The 13,919-nt window shown below is 34.4% G+C and overlaps 2 protein-coding genes across 2 annotated transcripts in view; both read left to right on the top strand.

The window, feature by feature from the left end:
* The window catches only part of LOC139146179 (uncharacterized), a 36,906-nt gene extending 34,183 nt beyond the window's left edge, over positions 1-2,723 (top strand). The window contains exons 19-22 of the mRNA XM_070717588.1: positions 78-244; positions 1,115-1,279; positions 1,944-2,078; positions 2,646-2,723. Of these exons, the coding sequence (XP_070573689.1) occupies positions 78-244; positions 1,115-1,279; positions 1,944-2,078; positions 2,646-2,649 (471 nt within the window). The 3' untranslated portion in view covers positions 2,650-2,723. The remainder of the gene's footprint in view (positions 1-77; positions 245-1,114; positions 1,280-1,943; positions 2,079-2,645) is intronic.
* Positions 2,715-13,919, top strand: part of LOC139146178 (uncharacterized) — a 37,441-nt gene continuing 26,236 nt past the window's right edge. The window contains exons 1-8 of the mRNA XM_070717587.1: positions 2,715-2,828; positions 4,157-4,231; positions 4,444-4,597; positions 4,817-4,977; positions 6,131-6,269; positions 6,464-6,673; positions 9,025-9,125; positions 9,881-10,013. Of these exons, the coding sequence (XP_070573688.1) occupies positions 2,715-2,828; positions 4,157-4,231; positions 4,444-4,597; positions 4,817-4,977; positions 6,131-6,269; positions 6,464-6,673; positions 9,025-9,125; positions 9,881-10,013 (1,087 nt within the window). The remainder of the gene's footprint in view (positions 2,829-4,156; positions 4,232-4,443; positions 4,598-4,816; positions 4,978-6,130; positions 6,270-6,463; positions 6,674-9,024; positions 9,126-9,880; positions 10,014-13,919) is intronic.

Genomic DNA, 13,919 nt, shown 5'->3' with positions numbered 1-13,919 from the left:
ATTGATGTTGATTTAGGTGTTCACTTTGTTTGTGGAAAAATTACATTTTGTTGACAAATGTTGCTGTCTACTTCCAGTCTACTGTAAGACAAGAAGTTGTCGATGTACTGAATGCTATGTTGAATGACCTCCAAGCGCCTCTGACCAAGGTCAAGGGCATGGCTGAACCATTCAAATTAGCATATGATTCTCTCATTGGAACCATTGAGGATATCAAGGAGGGATATGAGACCTTCAAGAGAGGGTAAGTTCAGGGCCATTTTGGTCAAACAGTTTGCTATTATCTTACATGAAATTTATCTCTGAATTTGTCCTCAGTTTTTTTTTTGTCAGTGTCATGTCACATGAATAACAGCTGATCAATTTTTTAGGAATATGTATGATAGAGTTCCAAGGTGTTATACATGACTAGCTACTGAACCAAGAAGTTTAGATGGTGCAAAGCAAGTTCACTTGCCAGTGTAGCTTTAACTTATGATGATTTCTCGCTATCTTTTGTTTTGATGTCAACTGCAAGTTCTTGTTCTACTCCCCAAAACATGTTGAATCCAAACTATTTAGCTTGTCAACACAACTTTTAGAAATATATTATCTGTGTTTCCTCTGGCTTCTGAAATTTTTAGTAAATTTACAAATTGGGTATTGAAACTTTTCGTAAATTTTGAAATTTATAAGTAAACTTAACCGTTCCAATGCGGAATATAATTCAATCAAATTCAAATAAGTACCACATGTGCTTAGACAGAACTATTTTGAGGTTTGGGGGCCTTCAGCTCTCAATCAACTAGCTGCTTCCTTGCATTCATATATTTACAAATCAACAATGAAAAAAATTAGTAAATTATCTAAAAAATTAGTAATTTTACGAATTTGAGAGTGGCAGTGGAAACACAGATTATGAAGGGGTTTTCTATTCATCTTTTATAACAAATATTGCTTTGAAAAAAGTGTTTTTTGATAAGTGCAATGCTACCTTAAATTATACTTTACCTGTACAAATATTTCTAATTATTGTACTTCAAGTGTTTTGTACTGACCTCACATATGGGCAGGAGGTAAATGAAAAATGATGAACTTAATCTAATTTGCATTTTTCTTGTTCAATGTTTGATAGGTATGAATTTGCCAAAGCAGAGATTGACAAAATCTTCAGTCCGAAGATTGGCACTGACTTCCCCAGAGAGATAACAGATTCATCCTGTGGTGTGGGCGACTACCCAAGCACAACCAGAGATATACCCTGCCTGGTGTTGACCTGGTGGCATCTGCCGGTGCTGAGGTAACTCTGTAAATTTAAATGTTTCCAAATCATATTACTGTATGTAAATGCTTCATTCCAAAAGGTCAGATCAACTTTCTTTCATCTTACAGACATGTAAACATGAACCAATTTTGTTGTCCAGTAGAAAATAACAAAGTTATCAGACTTAATCAAGGAATACTCTGCAATATTTCTGTTAGTGGTAATCCTTGTACTAAAGTCCTATATAAATCTATCTCCCTCAATCTCACTCCATCTCTTTTTCTCAATTTCAACCATTGTCATAAACATGCATTTCATTCCAAGAGGTAATCCCTTTTATTAATCTGATATCTCTTGCATGAATATAATTATTCAAGATTTGGTAAAATCATGGGTTAGTCGTTTTGCATATACATTGCTGTTGAACTTTACCAATGGCTAACATTTCAACTGACAAATATATACTATAACCTTGCAAGAACACAGTTTTTAAAAATCCCATTGCAGTGTTGTCAAGTACAAGTAAGTATACCTTTGCCATACTTTACAACATAGAATGCATACTTATTAAATGGTGAAATATTTGGTTCAGTCATCACAATATAAGAATATTCAATTTTTTTGTGCCAAAATATGCTGAGGTTAGCAGAATTGTCTTCATTGAGACAAATAACCTTTTACTGGATTTAATTATGTACAGATTGTTGCACCTTTCCATGGCATTGCCAGGACAACAGGGTCAAACCAGGTCAGCATTGATGTTCAATCAGAACTTGAGGATACAGAGGTCATCCTGTACAACGTTGAACTTGACAGCGCCTTCGAAGGTCATCCAGTAAGTAGGCAGAGGGAAAATATCCAAAATCCGTTGAAATTAATTATTTTTCTGACAGAATCCAAATATCCTTGCAAAGTTATATTCATTCCTTGTATTACGAGTTCTGTGTAAAACGAACTCTCCTCTGTTCTGGTCTACAGCATTATGATTACACGAAGCAGAACAATGTGTAAGATAGACCTTGTTTGTTTCAGTCCAACCATATCACATGTAATTTGTGAATGGCTAAATTGGATCAAATGAGAAATTTAACATTTCAGACATGTCTTTCAGAAAAGAAAAATGTAGCAACTTAGCCCGGTTATTGAACCACTCTCTTTGAGAGTGGGGATTTGGCCGAGCAGTTCTGTCTGTTGCCTCTCTGCTAGGCGACTGGATGCCGTATGTTGTGGGTTCGAACCCGATTGAAAACTAGCTGTATGTCATATTATTTATCACAGCAACAACACGTATTGACCTAAAACTATTCAAGTCTTATCTCTCTGGCAGCTGAGTGATATCTAGTCCTATATTTTCTCTTTGCTAATTTGATCATTCTGAATTTGTCCATCTTTCATGAACCAGGTGAACAAAGACAACGTCATCGGCCGAGTCAGAGATTCAGGCTGCAGCCCAAACGTAATGCACTTTACAATGAGAAGCAAAGAATACAAAGATACAAGGGATCCTACTAGATACTTCAAGAAACGAGACATGCCACCACCAGGAGTCCACATGGAGTGTGATGATTACCTACTGGTATTCAAGGTAAATAGAATATTCCATGGCCACCAACAGTTGATTTAGCCTATATCTTTCTCCAACAATGACATAAAAAATTGAACAGATCACCCTAAAATGGATAAAATTACAATTAAACTGGAAAAATGGCAAATAAAAACAGTAGGCATGGAGGATTAAATTTCACCCTAAAATGTCATTTTGTACCATTCTTATTTATATCATTAGTTGTGGCAAATCTAGATACAGTTGCTGTCTACCAAACAATAATTAATACAAATGAAGGGTAGTTTTGTTCAGCTTTTTCCAGGGTGTGTATGTTCCTTGAATTTTATAGGCTCATGGAAAATTCCCAAAATATCCTTTAATCCTGTATTGAAGTCCTAGAAAGTGATAATACTCCCATAATTTTCAAAAATAACAAGATTGTCACCATTGTGATATTGTGAAATGACTGACATATAAAATAATGTAAAAAAATGAATTGTACAAATGTCTGGAAAATGGTATTTAAAACCTCAAAAAGTCCTTGAAACTTGCTGAAAAAAGTCTGCATTTTAAATGATTTTGAGTGTATGGACCCTTTTTCCAGTACATTGTTGTGATTTGCATTAATGCTTTCAAAGCTATATGGAGTGATTACAAATGTGCATTTAGTTCCGTGTGCAAGGTCATTCAACTTTTTACACAAGAAGTTATGCTTAAGTTAACAGATATTTGGGCTTTCAAATTTTCAGTACTTTCTGGTATACAACTCGTCAGGGCTCATTTTAATGCTACTATTGTAAGAAATATTTTTATATATATATTATATAATATTATATCACTTCTAATTATATCACTTATATTATATTATATCACTATTATATCACTTCTTGGTCTTCTGGCCAGAGGTCCATATATCTTTCTTTCATGAATATGACTTTGTTTGTGTACCGTCTATTTACTGTCTGTTCTGTGCTGTTTTGTGTCTAATGTTTACAACTATTGTCTTGCGAATTCCGACCTACTGTCATTGGATTATGGATTGGTATGATTGCGATTATTTACCATCTTAGTTTTTCAAAAAATGAAATATTTTATTTTCCCCTATAGAGTTACCACAGAAATGATGGCCACATTGAATTTCAAATATTAGTAAATGTTTTGGTCATTTCTTTCACTAGTACCAAATTTTGCATGGTGACTCCTGATTTTTAGTTTTGATTCTGTGAGAGAAGAGTTGAAAGCCTCATTGAGGAAAGTTTGAGCAAAAGTTTGTCTTTCTTTTTCGAGATGCATCTACCTTAAACAACTCTACTGAGTGATAGATTTCTTTTCTTAAACTTTATGTGTCTGTATTGTTGACCCTGCAGATGAAAAAACCCAACTGCAAAAGTGGCACCACAGCCATCACACATGACTCAGTATTTAGCGCCATCAGTGTTAGGGTTGGTAATGTCATTTGTTTTTCACTACAAAGTGATACAGATATCCTTTCACTGTGTTTGACGCCATAATCTTTGAATTTGGTTAGCCAATGTCAATGTAAGCACCAGAAAGCATCATAACATAGTAACAGTAATTCTAGCAATAAATGAATGGACCAGTCAGGGGTGTTTTATCAATACTTTGACTAATTATAATCATTCATTGTCTGCAGGGTAATGTTATTGCTGAAGGTAGTCTTACTGGTGGACCAAAAGAAATGGATACTTCGCCTGCAAGAACTGAAGAACCAGATACCAGCATCTTAGAGGTCAATGACATGTTTACTAGAAGTATCATTGAAGCACGCTTGATTGATAAAGCTAAAGGTACAAATTAATCAATCTTTGACACATAACAAACTTAAAATATATCTAAATAAATTATTTGACATTTTTCAATCAAAATATTCTGCATTTAAACTGAGCTGGTCTGAAGTTGCTCTGGTGAAATTCTGAATAGTTCTGAAAGATGTGACTTTGAAATAGCAGACTTTGATTCTTTTCCACTTGAAAGGTAAATCTCCAGCATACAATTTTTTTCTGCAGATTTTGTTGACCGTCTTGGATTGCCAGACATCAATGAGCTTGGTCCAGTCTTTGATTTCAACATGAAAGATTTGAGTCTAGGTAATGTGTTTGACTTTGTTGGAGATGCTAAACTTGATGAATTGAAGGAACAACTGGAGGCAGTCATAAATCTACTCAAGGTATTAAACATTTATGTTTTTCTATAGTGTTGTCATGCCATATTTTACAGTGATACTTCTTTGCAATTATTCGATTGGAGTAGAGATAGATGAATGCTTTTCTTTTCACATGATGTTCAAGTTCAAATGTATATGGAGGAGTACTTACATTGAATGGACCAAGCCTTTTTATATCAGGTTTATTGTATCACTCTAAATCCTTTCACTTAGTCTGAGGCCTGAATCGCTAAGTAGCTGCTTCTATATTATATTTGTAGTGTATAGGTAGTATCATTTTTGCGTTATTATCAAAGTTTTTCCCAATCTCTTTTGTCCCGTTAATCACAATCATATATGAATCCTGTCGTTGATTGATTTCTTCTTTTCAGTTTTCAGATGATCCATCATTTTCATCTCCATCACAACTGCAAAGCAGATTGCATCATGGTTAATTGATCCAAGCCCTCACAACAGCCGTACATTTACACTGCATCATATATCTCAGCCAGCAAAGTTAATGGAAGGGTACAGCATTCATTGGTCCATACATTCCATTGCTCAGACTTTAATCACTTCAGCTACAAATGTAGTGAGAGGCAGTACAGTCAAATCAGTTAGAGAGAGAGAGAGAGAGAGACAAACAGATAGACAGACAGAGACAACTTTGCCAGAAAATGATTGTTTTGAACATGCTCAAAGCTTGACAGACTAGTGTTAATTTATGCAGTGTGCATTAATGAGATTTGAGTTTTGTCTCGTCATGCACATCAAAAGATAATTCGTCAGTGGAGAATACTGGTATTCATGTGTTTTGGATTGTGCTGTTTATAGTTTTGAAAGGTGTTAATGCATAATCTCAAGATTTATCATTCATGGTATTCAGTTGTATTTTGACAAAATAATACTATTTTGAAATACCATCTATGGTACTACAGTTTGTCAAAATTATTTGCCATATAGAACAGGGGTACATGTACCTGCTAATACCTGATGTCAGAATTCAAAACAGCTTGCACTTTGAGCTAAAAGTAAATTCAATTAACATTTCACATCTATTTCATTAGCTTTTTGACTTTAATACAGAAAATGGCCTTCACCCAGTGTTTATAACAGAATTTCAGCAAAAGAAAAGTTCATCCGAGTTTATATCTAACATTTTTGATATTTTTTGCAGAGTGCAATCAACAACAAGGAATGCAGACGACCAGAGACCATGGATATGGAGGAATTAAGATATGATATAAGATTGAGAGGAAAAAATGCAACAGGACCAAGATCAGTCTTGGAAGAAAGATATCTAGAAACTGAACAAAGTAAGTCATGTAGATATGCTCTGTGTTCACATCAAGTACGATAACTGTGATTGTTCATTTTGTCATTCTTGTTTGATTTATTTCAGAAGAATTTTGGGGAAAAAATAGACAAATATTAATTTTTTATATCAATTTCATATACATGTGTAAAATCTTCTTGAATCAGTCGTCTGTCCTGTGTCATTTCCCCTCAGAATGCTTTGGAATCAGGAATGCCTTGACTAAGAATATCTACTGCACATTTGAAGAGCATTGCCTGGGTGTGTCATGCTGTATGGACTTGCAGCTCTATCACTTTCACCATGCATTTACTGCAAACATCTCCTATGATCCGTGTACCTTCCAACTGAAGATTGGTGCAGATATTTGGTCTGTGACCTTTGACCTCATCGATGATGAATTTAGTGAGTATGAGTGGCAAAACTCCTAACTGTTGTAATGTCACAAAATGATGAAATATTAACCTCAGAATAAAATTTTATTGAAAATTCAAACTGATCTTGTCATTGTTGTCATGCATCCATGTAGATCATCGTAGCCTTTACACATGTACAAAAAAATTACCTACAATTCTCTTTGATTTGTATGATCATGGAAGGTTTTGAGTCTTAGAACTTTTTCTGTAGTGCATAGTGAAGCATCTTAAATAATTTAATCATACCTAGTAAATGAGCTGCAAGATGTTACAGTAAAAGTTTTGTACATGATGGTTTAATAATAATAATAAAAGTCAGCATGTCATACCGTGCCATATTACTTTTGGGGAGCCAAGTTATGACCAACTGGAGTGGTCATTCTTCTAAGAAAATTTAACATGTAGATTTATTAGCTCCGCTGTCAGCGACGCGGAGCTTATCAAATAGGTTGATTATCCGCCGGCGTCCGGCGTTGTCCGTCAACAATTGCTTCTCCTCTGAAACCACAAGTCCAATTGCTTTGAAATTTTATATGCAGTTCACTTGGGTGACCTCACTTCAGTTTGTTCAAATCATGATGAAATTTGCATATTTGTATTTTTGGGGCATTTTTTGGTGTTTTTGGTAAAAAATCTTCTTCTCTAAAACCGCTTGTCCATTGCTTTGAACTTTGATATGCAGTTTGCTTAGGGTGACTTAAATCAGATTTGTTCAAATGGTGGTGAAATTTGCATATTTGTATTTTTAAAGCAATTTTTGTCATTTTTGGTAAAAAAATCTTTAAAAATCTCCTTCTTCAAAACTACTGGTCAGATAGCTTTTATATTTGGTACATATGTCCCTAGGGATGATCTATTTCAGATTTATTCAAATTGTGCAGAAATATGCAAAATTGCATTTTTAAGGAAATTTTTGCCATTTTGGTCAAAAATGTATTTGTCAAAAAGTACTGGTCTGATAGTTTTGAAATTTGGTATACAGGTTTCTATAGATGAACTAAGTAATATATATTGAATTTCTGATGAAATCTGTAATTTTGTATTTTGGGGGCAATTTTTGCCATTTTTGGTCAAAAAATGTATTTCCAAAACTATTCATCTGATAGCTTTGAAATTTGGTGTACAGGTTTCTACAGATGAACTAAATGATATTTATGGAAATAATGATGAAATCTGCAATTTTGTAATTTTGGGGCAATTTTTGCCATTTTTGGTCAAAAAATGTATTTCTCATAAAGTACTGGTCTGATAGCTTTGAAATTTGGTATACAGGTTTCTACAGATAAGCTTAGTAATATATATTGAATTTCTGATGAAATCTGTAATTTTGTATTTTTTGGGCAATTTTTGCCATTTTTGGTCAAAAAATGTGTATTTCCAAAAGTACTCATCTGATAGCTTTGAAATTTGGTATACAGGTTTCTACAGATGACCTAAATGATATTTGTGGAAATAATGATGAAATCTGCAATTTTGTATTTTTGGGGCAATTTTTGCCATTTTTGGTCAAAAAATGTGTATTTCCAAAACTACTCATCTGATAGCTTTGAAATTTGGTATACAGGTTTCTATAGATGAACTAAATGATATTTATTGAAATAATGATGACATCTGCAATTTTGAATTTTTGGGCAATTTTTCCCATTTTTGGTCAAAAAATGCGTTTCTCAAAAGTACTGGTCTAACAGCTTTGAAATTTGGTATAGAGGTTTCTATATATGAACTAAGTGTGATATTTTGAAATTATGATGAAATCTGCAATTTTTATTTTTGGGGCAATTGTTGCCATTTTTGGTCAGAATATTTTATTCTCAAAAAACTACTCATCAGATAGCTTTGTTGACGTGTTCTTAGGGATGATCGAATGTGACATATTTAAAGTATGATGAAATCTTCAATTTTGTATTTTTGCAGCTTATTTTAGCCACTTTTTCTGGCCACTGCATTGAGTTATCAAAGATTTCCACCTTCTTCATCAACATGTGTCAAAAATAGTTATTCTGTACATAAACACAGCGGAGCTATATCGGCCGCTAGGTCGCTTGTTTAATATCCATTTGAAATATCAATATTAGGCAAAACTTAATCATTGGAAATTTTTACAAAACTGTTATCCTCCCATAATAAAACAGATTTTCAATCTTTCAGTATTGGAATTTTGGAGTAGTTGTGCTTAAAAGTTATGTTTTCAAAGTCTATGAATTTGTGTATATATGCCTTGATTCACTGAGGAAGCTCCAATAGTACAAATCAGAGTGGCTCATGGGGTATCTGCTGTACAGTGCCTTAAGCTGCCCGATACATTTGATTATTTCAGTGTCTTTTGTTCAATTACTACAGGTGTAGAAGGCATGGAGTCATTTGTTGGCGACGTTTTAAGCCTTGAGTCTCTGTCAGCTGTGGTCAAGTACAAGGTTGAAAAATTTGATCTGAAGATTGTGGTTAGTATTTGGTACTGTACGATCTATGTATACCAGCAGCTCTGATTTATTGTGTTATCTACCAGATACTGCAATATTTGTGCATTAACTGAACTACTGGTAAAGTTACATGTAACTCTTGAATGATAGCACATATGCTGGTAAAAAGTCATCAAACAATTAATTATCTCATCGCTTTGTACCCCAATTGACGCTGATAGGATGAAACCTACTTTTTGAATGACCCCATGATGACCTATGATATGCAAGCATAACCCTAAAGATGGTTCAAAGTATTGATGCAAAGTGCCAGTCTTGCAGGTATCGCTACTTGAAACTTGGGGTAGTTCTGTTGAGGGATGTAGATCTGCATTTCAATGTCTGTTGGTAATATATACCTGTACGTCTTTGTGAGAACTTAATTCAACTTAAGTCTGGAAAGTGACATTGACATCCAAAAATATGTAGAGTTGGTGATTATATACATAAGTGAGACACATGCTTGAACAGGGTGAAAAAGATGAGGGTTATGTAACTGAAAAGGGATTTGTGTTAATTGCTATCGTGGGTTTTGCAATAATGAATATCATGTCTGTCAACATTTGTTTTTTAAATGAGAATTTTTTCCTCTTTAAAATACAAATTTTAGCAACCATTCTTTAGAAAGCAAAGATACAAAGACATCTTCAGAAATTTTAGCTGCTTTCTTTAAGATAATGAACAATTGTGACAAAAAAATTTCATTTGGGCCATCCACCACATACTTTCATTATCAGGTAAGCTTGGAGGCTGGTTTTTGCACACCGGACATGGAGTCCTGTCTTCCCTTTGTGAGAATACTGAAAGATGCCACAATAACAATACAACTTTGTGAAGACTTGAAGGCCGATGTCAAAAATAATGCATTTGGTAATGTTACTTTACTGACAGTATTTAAGACATTTTATGAAACAATTACTGACTGTAGCTGTTTCATTGAGTGTTATACAGGTAGCTTTCAAAGTCACACTGCCCTGTTCAAATATCTGTAAGCTTGATTTTTTCAACCTTTCCATTATTCATGTGCAAAAAAAGTATGTCAGTATTGATAATGATCATTCATTCATTCATTCATTCATTCATTCATTCATTCTTTATTTGTCATGTAATAGTTACACGAAATTTTGTGTACATTGGCAGAAGACAAAAAGAAAAAAATTATATAATGCATAAAGACTAAATATACTTATAATTACCAAACATAACTAAACATAACTAAACATACATTTACACAAACACGCATCAGGTTACAACTGATTCAATAGACTGATTGACCTTGGTACAAAGCTATGCTTAAATCTATTTGTACGAGAACGTGGAACCCTAAGGCGACGACCACTTGGAAGGTATTCGTATTCTGTGTGGAGTGGATGATTCGGATCTTTCAATATTTTCTTTGCCATAACTTTTCTTTGTATACCTCTGAGTTCTGCGCAAGTTCATCCCGGTTGTCATCAAGCAGCTTTTTACAGATTTTTGTAGGGCGATTGAGGTCTTCTTTGAGATGATTTGATAGCAGATTGTAGAAAGCGGTGCTAGCATAGTTAATAATAGATGATATTGTTGAGTTGAAAAAAGAGCAATTACACTTGAACTTACATTTAACTTTCTCATCGATCTTACATGATACATTCGTTTGTTTACCTTTCTCAGTTGATTTTCTACATGTTGTGAGAATGACAGTTTACGGTCGATCATACAGTTTAAGTATGGATATGCTGACACTCTCTCTACTTCATATTATTTATAACAACTGACTGTTTTTACCTCCTCGTGTCTATTTATAGACAGAGAAGGTATTAGAGTTGAAAACCAGTATGCTGGTGTCAACTACTTCGTCTGTCAATACTTCCGTCTGTCAAGATCCGTTGACGTCATGCCATTGTGATGGGTCATATCATAAACTGGTGGGGGTGTTCATGGTTCAGGTTGAGGTGAAGGAGAACGATTTTGAACTGTGACAAAAATCAAAAGGGACTTAGCGGCATAGCCACAGTGTTACATGTAAGCCTTTCTCCAAGGTTCTTAGTTGACTACGATCTATTACAGACTACTGAGCTGACGTTAGGGTTACTCACTTTGTGTTTGCTCACTCTGTGTGCGCTAGTGTTTGGTACTGAGTTGCGTGGATATCCCCTCATGGCCTCACGTGATATGGGCCTGTTGCACAATCTGCAGATGATCATATGCCTCTGAGTCTGAAAACGGTCATTGTGTAAGCCTGTCGGCATTTTCCTTGCATTTTTTCTCATTTAATTTTGCAAAATATCGGCGAGTACCTCAATATTTCAAGATAACTCTTTCTTCCCAATCGTTTCCTGGAGTTTCAGAGTCATATGAACAAAAATGAGTGAAAGTTTTAGACAGGAAAATCGGACGTCGGCCATGTTCAATGTTTACAGTACAATCAGAAGTTTATGTGGAGGAAATAACTAACAAACACTGCTCATGATGCCCGCCCTCTAGAGGCAGACCTTCCTATATGAAGTACCACATTTGATGCTTGTGGAAAGCTTGACCACACAAAGGAGCATTTAAACTTTTAGAAAATGACAAATTGAATAAGAAGGTATTCTGAAAATGTCAAATACTGAGGAAAAATGCGCAAATATTCAAAATAAACAGGTTAAGTGACTGGTCAGCTATAAAAAACAATGAAAATGTTTATGATCAAAAGTTTTTTGAGATGCGCACATTTTAACAAATACAGAAATTATTAACATTATAAATATAAGGCCAAACTATTTTTTCAGGGATGGGAGAGGTTGGAAATGAGGGGTGAGAGACAAAGGCACTCCTATTGCTGCATGTGGATGCAGCCACACCATTTCATTTACAGCATACTTATTCACTGTGTTGTGTTCAAGTTCCATATTGTACTGACTGTCATACAAGGATAACATAAGCAAATCAAATCAAATTAGAAAAGGATCAATGCTGTTGTGTGGATTTTGCTGAACATGGCTGATTTTAATATTTCGCCCTATATATTTGGTATCCAGCAAAGGCATATTTTGATGTAAAGTCAAAATTAACACTACATTGCTGACAATATATGTTACCGTTTCTGCATGAACTTTTCTTTTTTAAATTATAGTATAGTAGTACTTCGAACAGATTAACAATTATCGTGATGTCAACCCATAATTTTACATCACAAAGACTGTAATTCTGCCAATTTTTTTTTTATTTTTCAGTCATTTTATAAATTTTGCACTGCACAAGATGATTGAACAAATTGCAATGTTTGAATTTGTAAACTCAAAGAATAAAATCCTTTGGTCACAGATTAAATTATTTGAAAAGAAATTTACTCTTAAACACTTTTAGCATATATTCTTTACACGGTCATGTATTTCAAGGTAAATATGCCTATCAAAAACAGTAATTTCTTCACTTTCAATTTTTTTTCAATACTATGACAATTATCAGCAATGAGGTTTTACAAACACAATACCAGATAAGCGTTTTTCATCATTTCCACAGGACTCTTTGGAAAATCCATTTAAAACAGTTAATAAAAGTGACTTAAAATGATCACTTGGTATACCGGTACATTTAATTTATAGATGCCAGGTTGTGTATTTCACATGCACTCAGGTCAGTAGGGAAGTGCGTCATTACTATTTTGGACTGTTAATTCTTATTTCTGAATTATTTAACTTTTTTCCACATTGAACTATCTTTAGGCAGTTTATACTGTAGCTTAGAATTTTTTTGATTGATATATTTAATCATCTTTTGGGTTCTTTGGGTCCATATCCACCTCATGCCCTACATCATCAACTATTTACCAACAACTCCATGTCAACAACCAATTACCTGACCTGGCCACACATTAGAGAAGGTACAGCGTCATTGACGGTATTTTCATTTTGTTTCCTTCTAAAGTCCAGAACAAGCTTTTGTGTCTTTGACGCATTAAGATCTAAATAGTTGTCATTACACCAGGTGTTAACAAAGTCGATACACTCAAAATATTCCTGATCGTCATCATCATGCACTCGAAATAACCCACAACCCCTGTGTCATCTGCATACTTCTCAATCATCGCCCCATCAGTGTCCTAAGCTAATCATTTGTATACAAAACAAAAAGAACAGGTGACAACACACAGCCCTGAGGTGCTCCTGTATTAATTGGAATTGTACTTGATGTTTCAAAGCTGGTGCGAACATACTGAGACCTACCAGTCAGATAATCTAAAATCCAAAGTTGTAAACGGTTAGGAACATTAATTGAAAACATTCAATTTGTTTAGCATTAGGTGGGGTTGTATCGTATTGAATGCTGACGCATAGTCAATGAACAAGACTCTAACTGTATTTGATGATTTAGCATCTAAATGCTTAATTGCACGATGGACTAGTGTGCAGATTGCATTGTCAGTCGAACAGCCAAATATGTATGCAAATTGCAGAGGATCGAAATGGTTCTATATGTGGCATAAGCAATTCTAAATCAACTCGTTCTAAACATTTGGAGATAATAATGTAGTTGTTCTGAACATCTGGCAGTGAGGTGGTAGTATAGTTAGTGGATGTTGTTGGTATAGTAGTTGCAGTAGTAAGAATTAAGGCAAGCAAAAAGTATTAAGACCACCAGAATAAAACTAAGGCCAGCAGGAAAATCAATGGTCAACCATAATGTTTCATACAGACAAATTTATTAACCACCAATTTGGACTCCATTATTAGGATATTTTGGCTTGAATCTGCTATCATTCATCAGATTTGAAAATTTATGTGTTCACTGCAATGAAAACTGGTATCTGCC

Source organism: Ptychodera flava, chromosome 12 (genome assembly GCF_041260155.1).
Source record: "Ptychodera flava strain L36383 chromosome 12, AS_Pfla_20210202, whole genome shotgun sequence".
Classification (NCBI taxonomy): domain Eukaryota; kingdom Metazoa; phylum Hemichordata; class Enteropneusta; family Ptychoderidae; genus Ptychodera; species Ptychodera flava.
The sequence above is the reverse complement of the archived record's forward strand: the minus strand, read 5'-3'. Positions and strand labels throughout refer to the sequence as shown.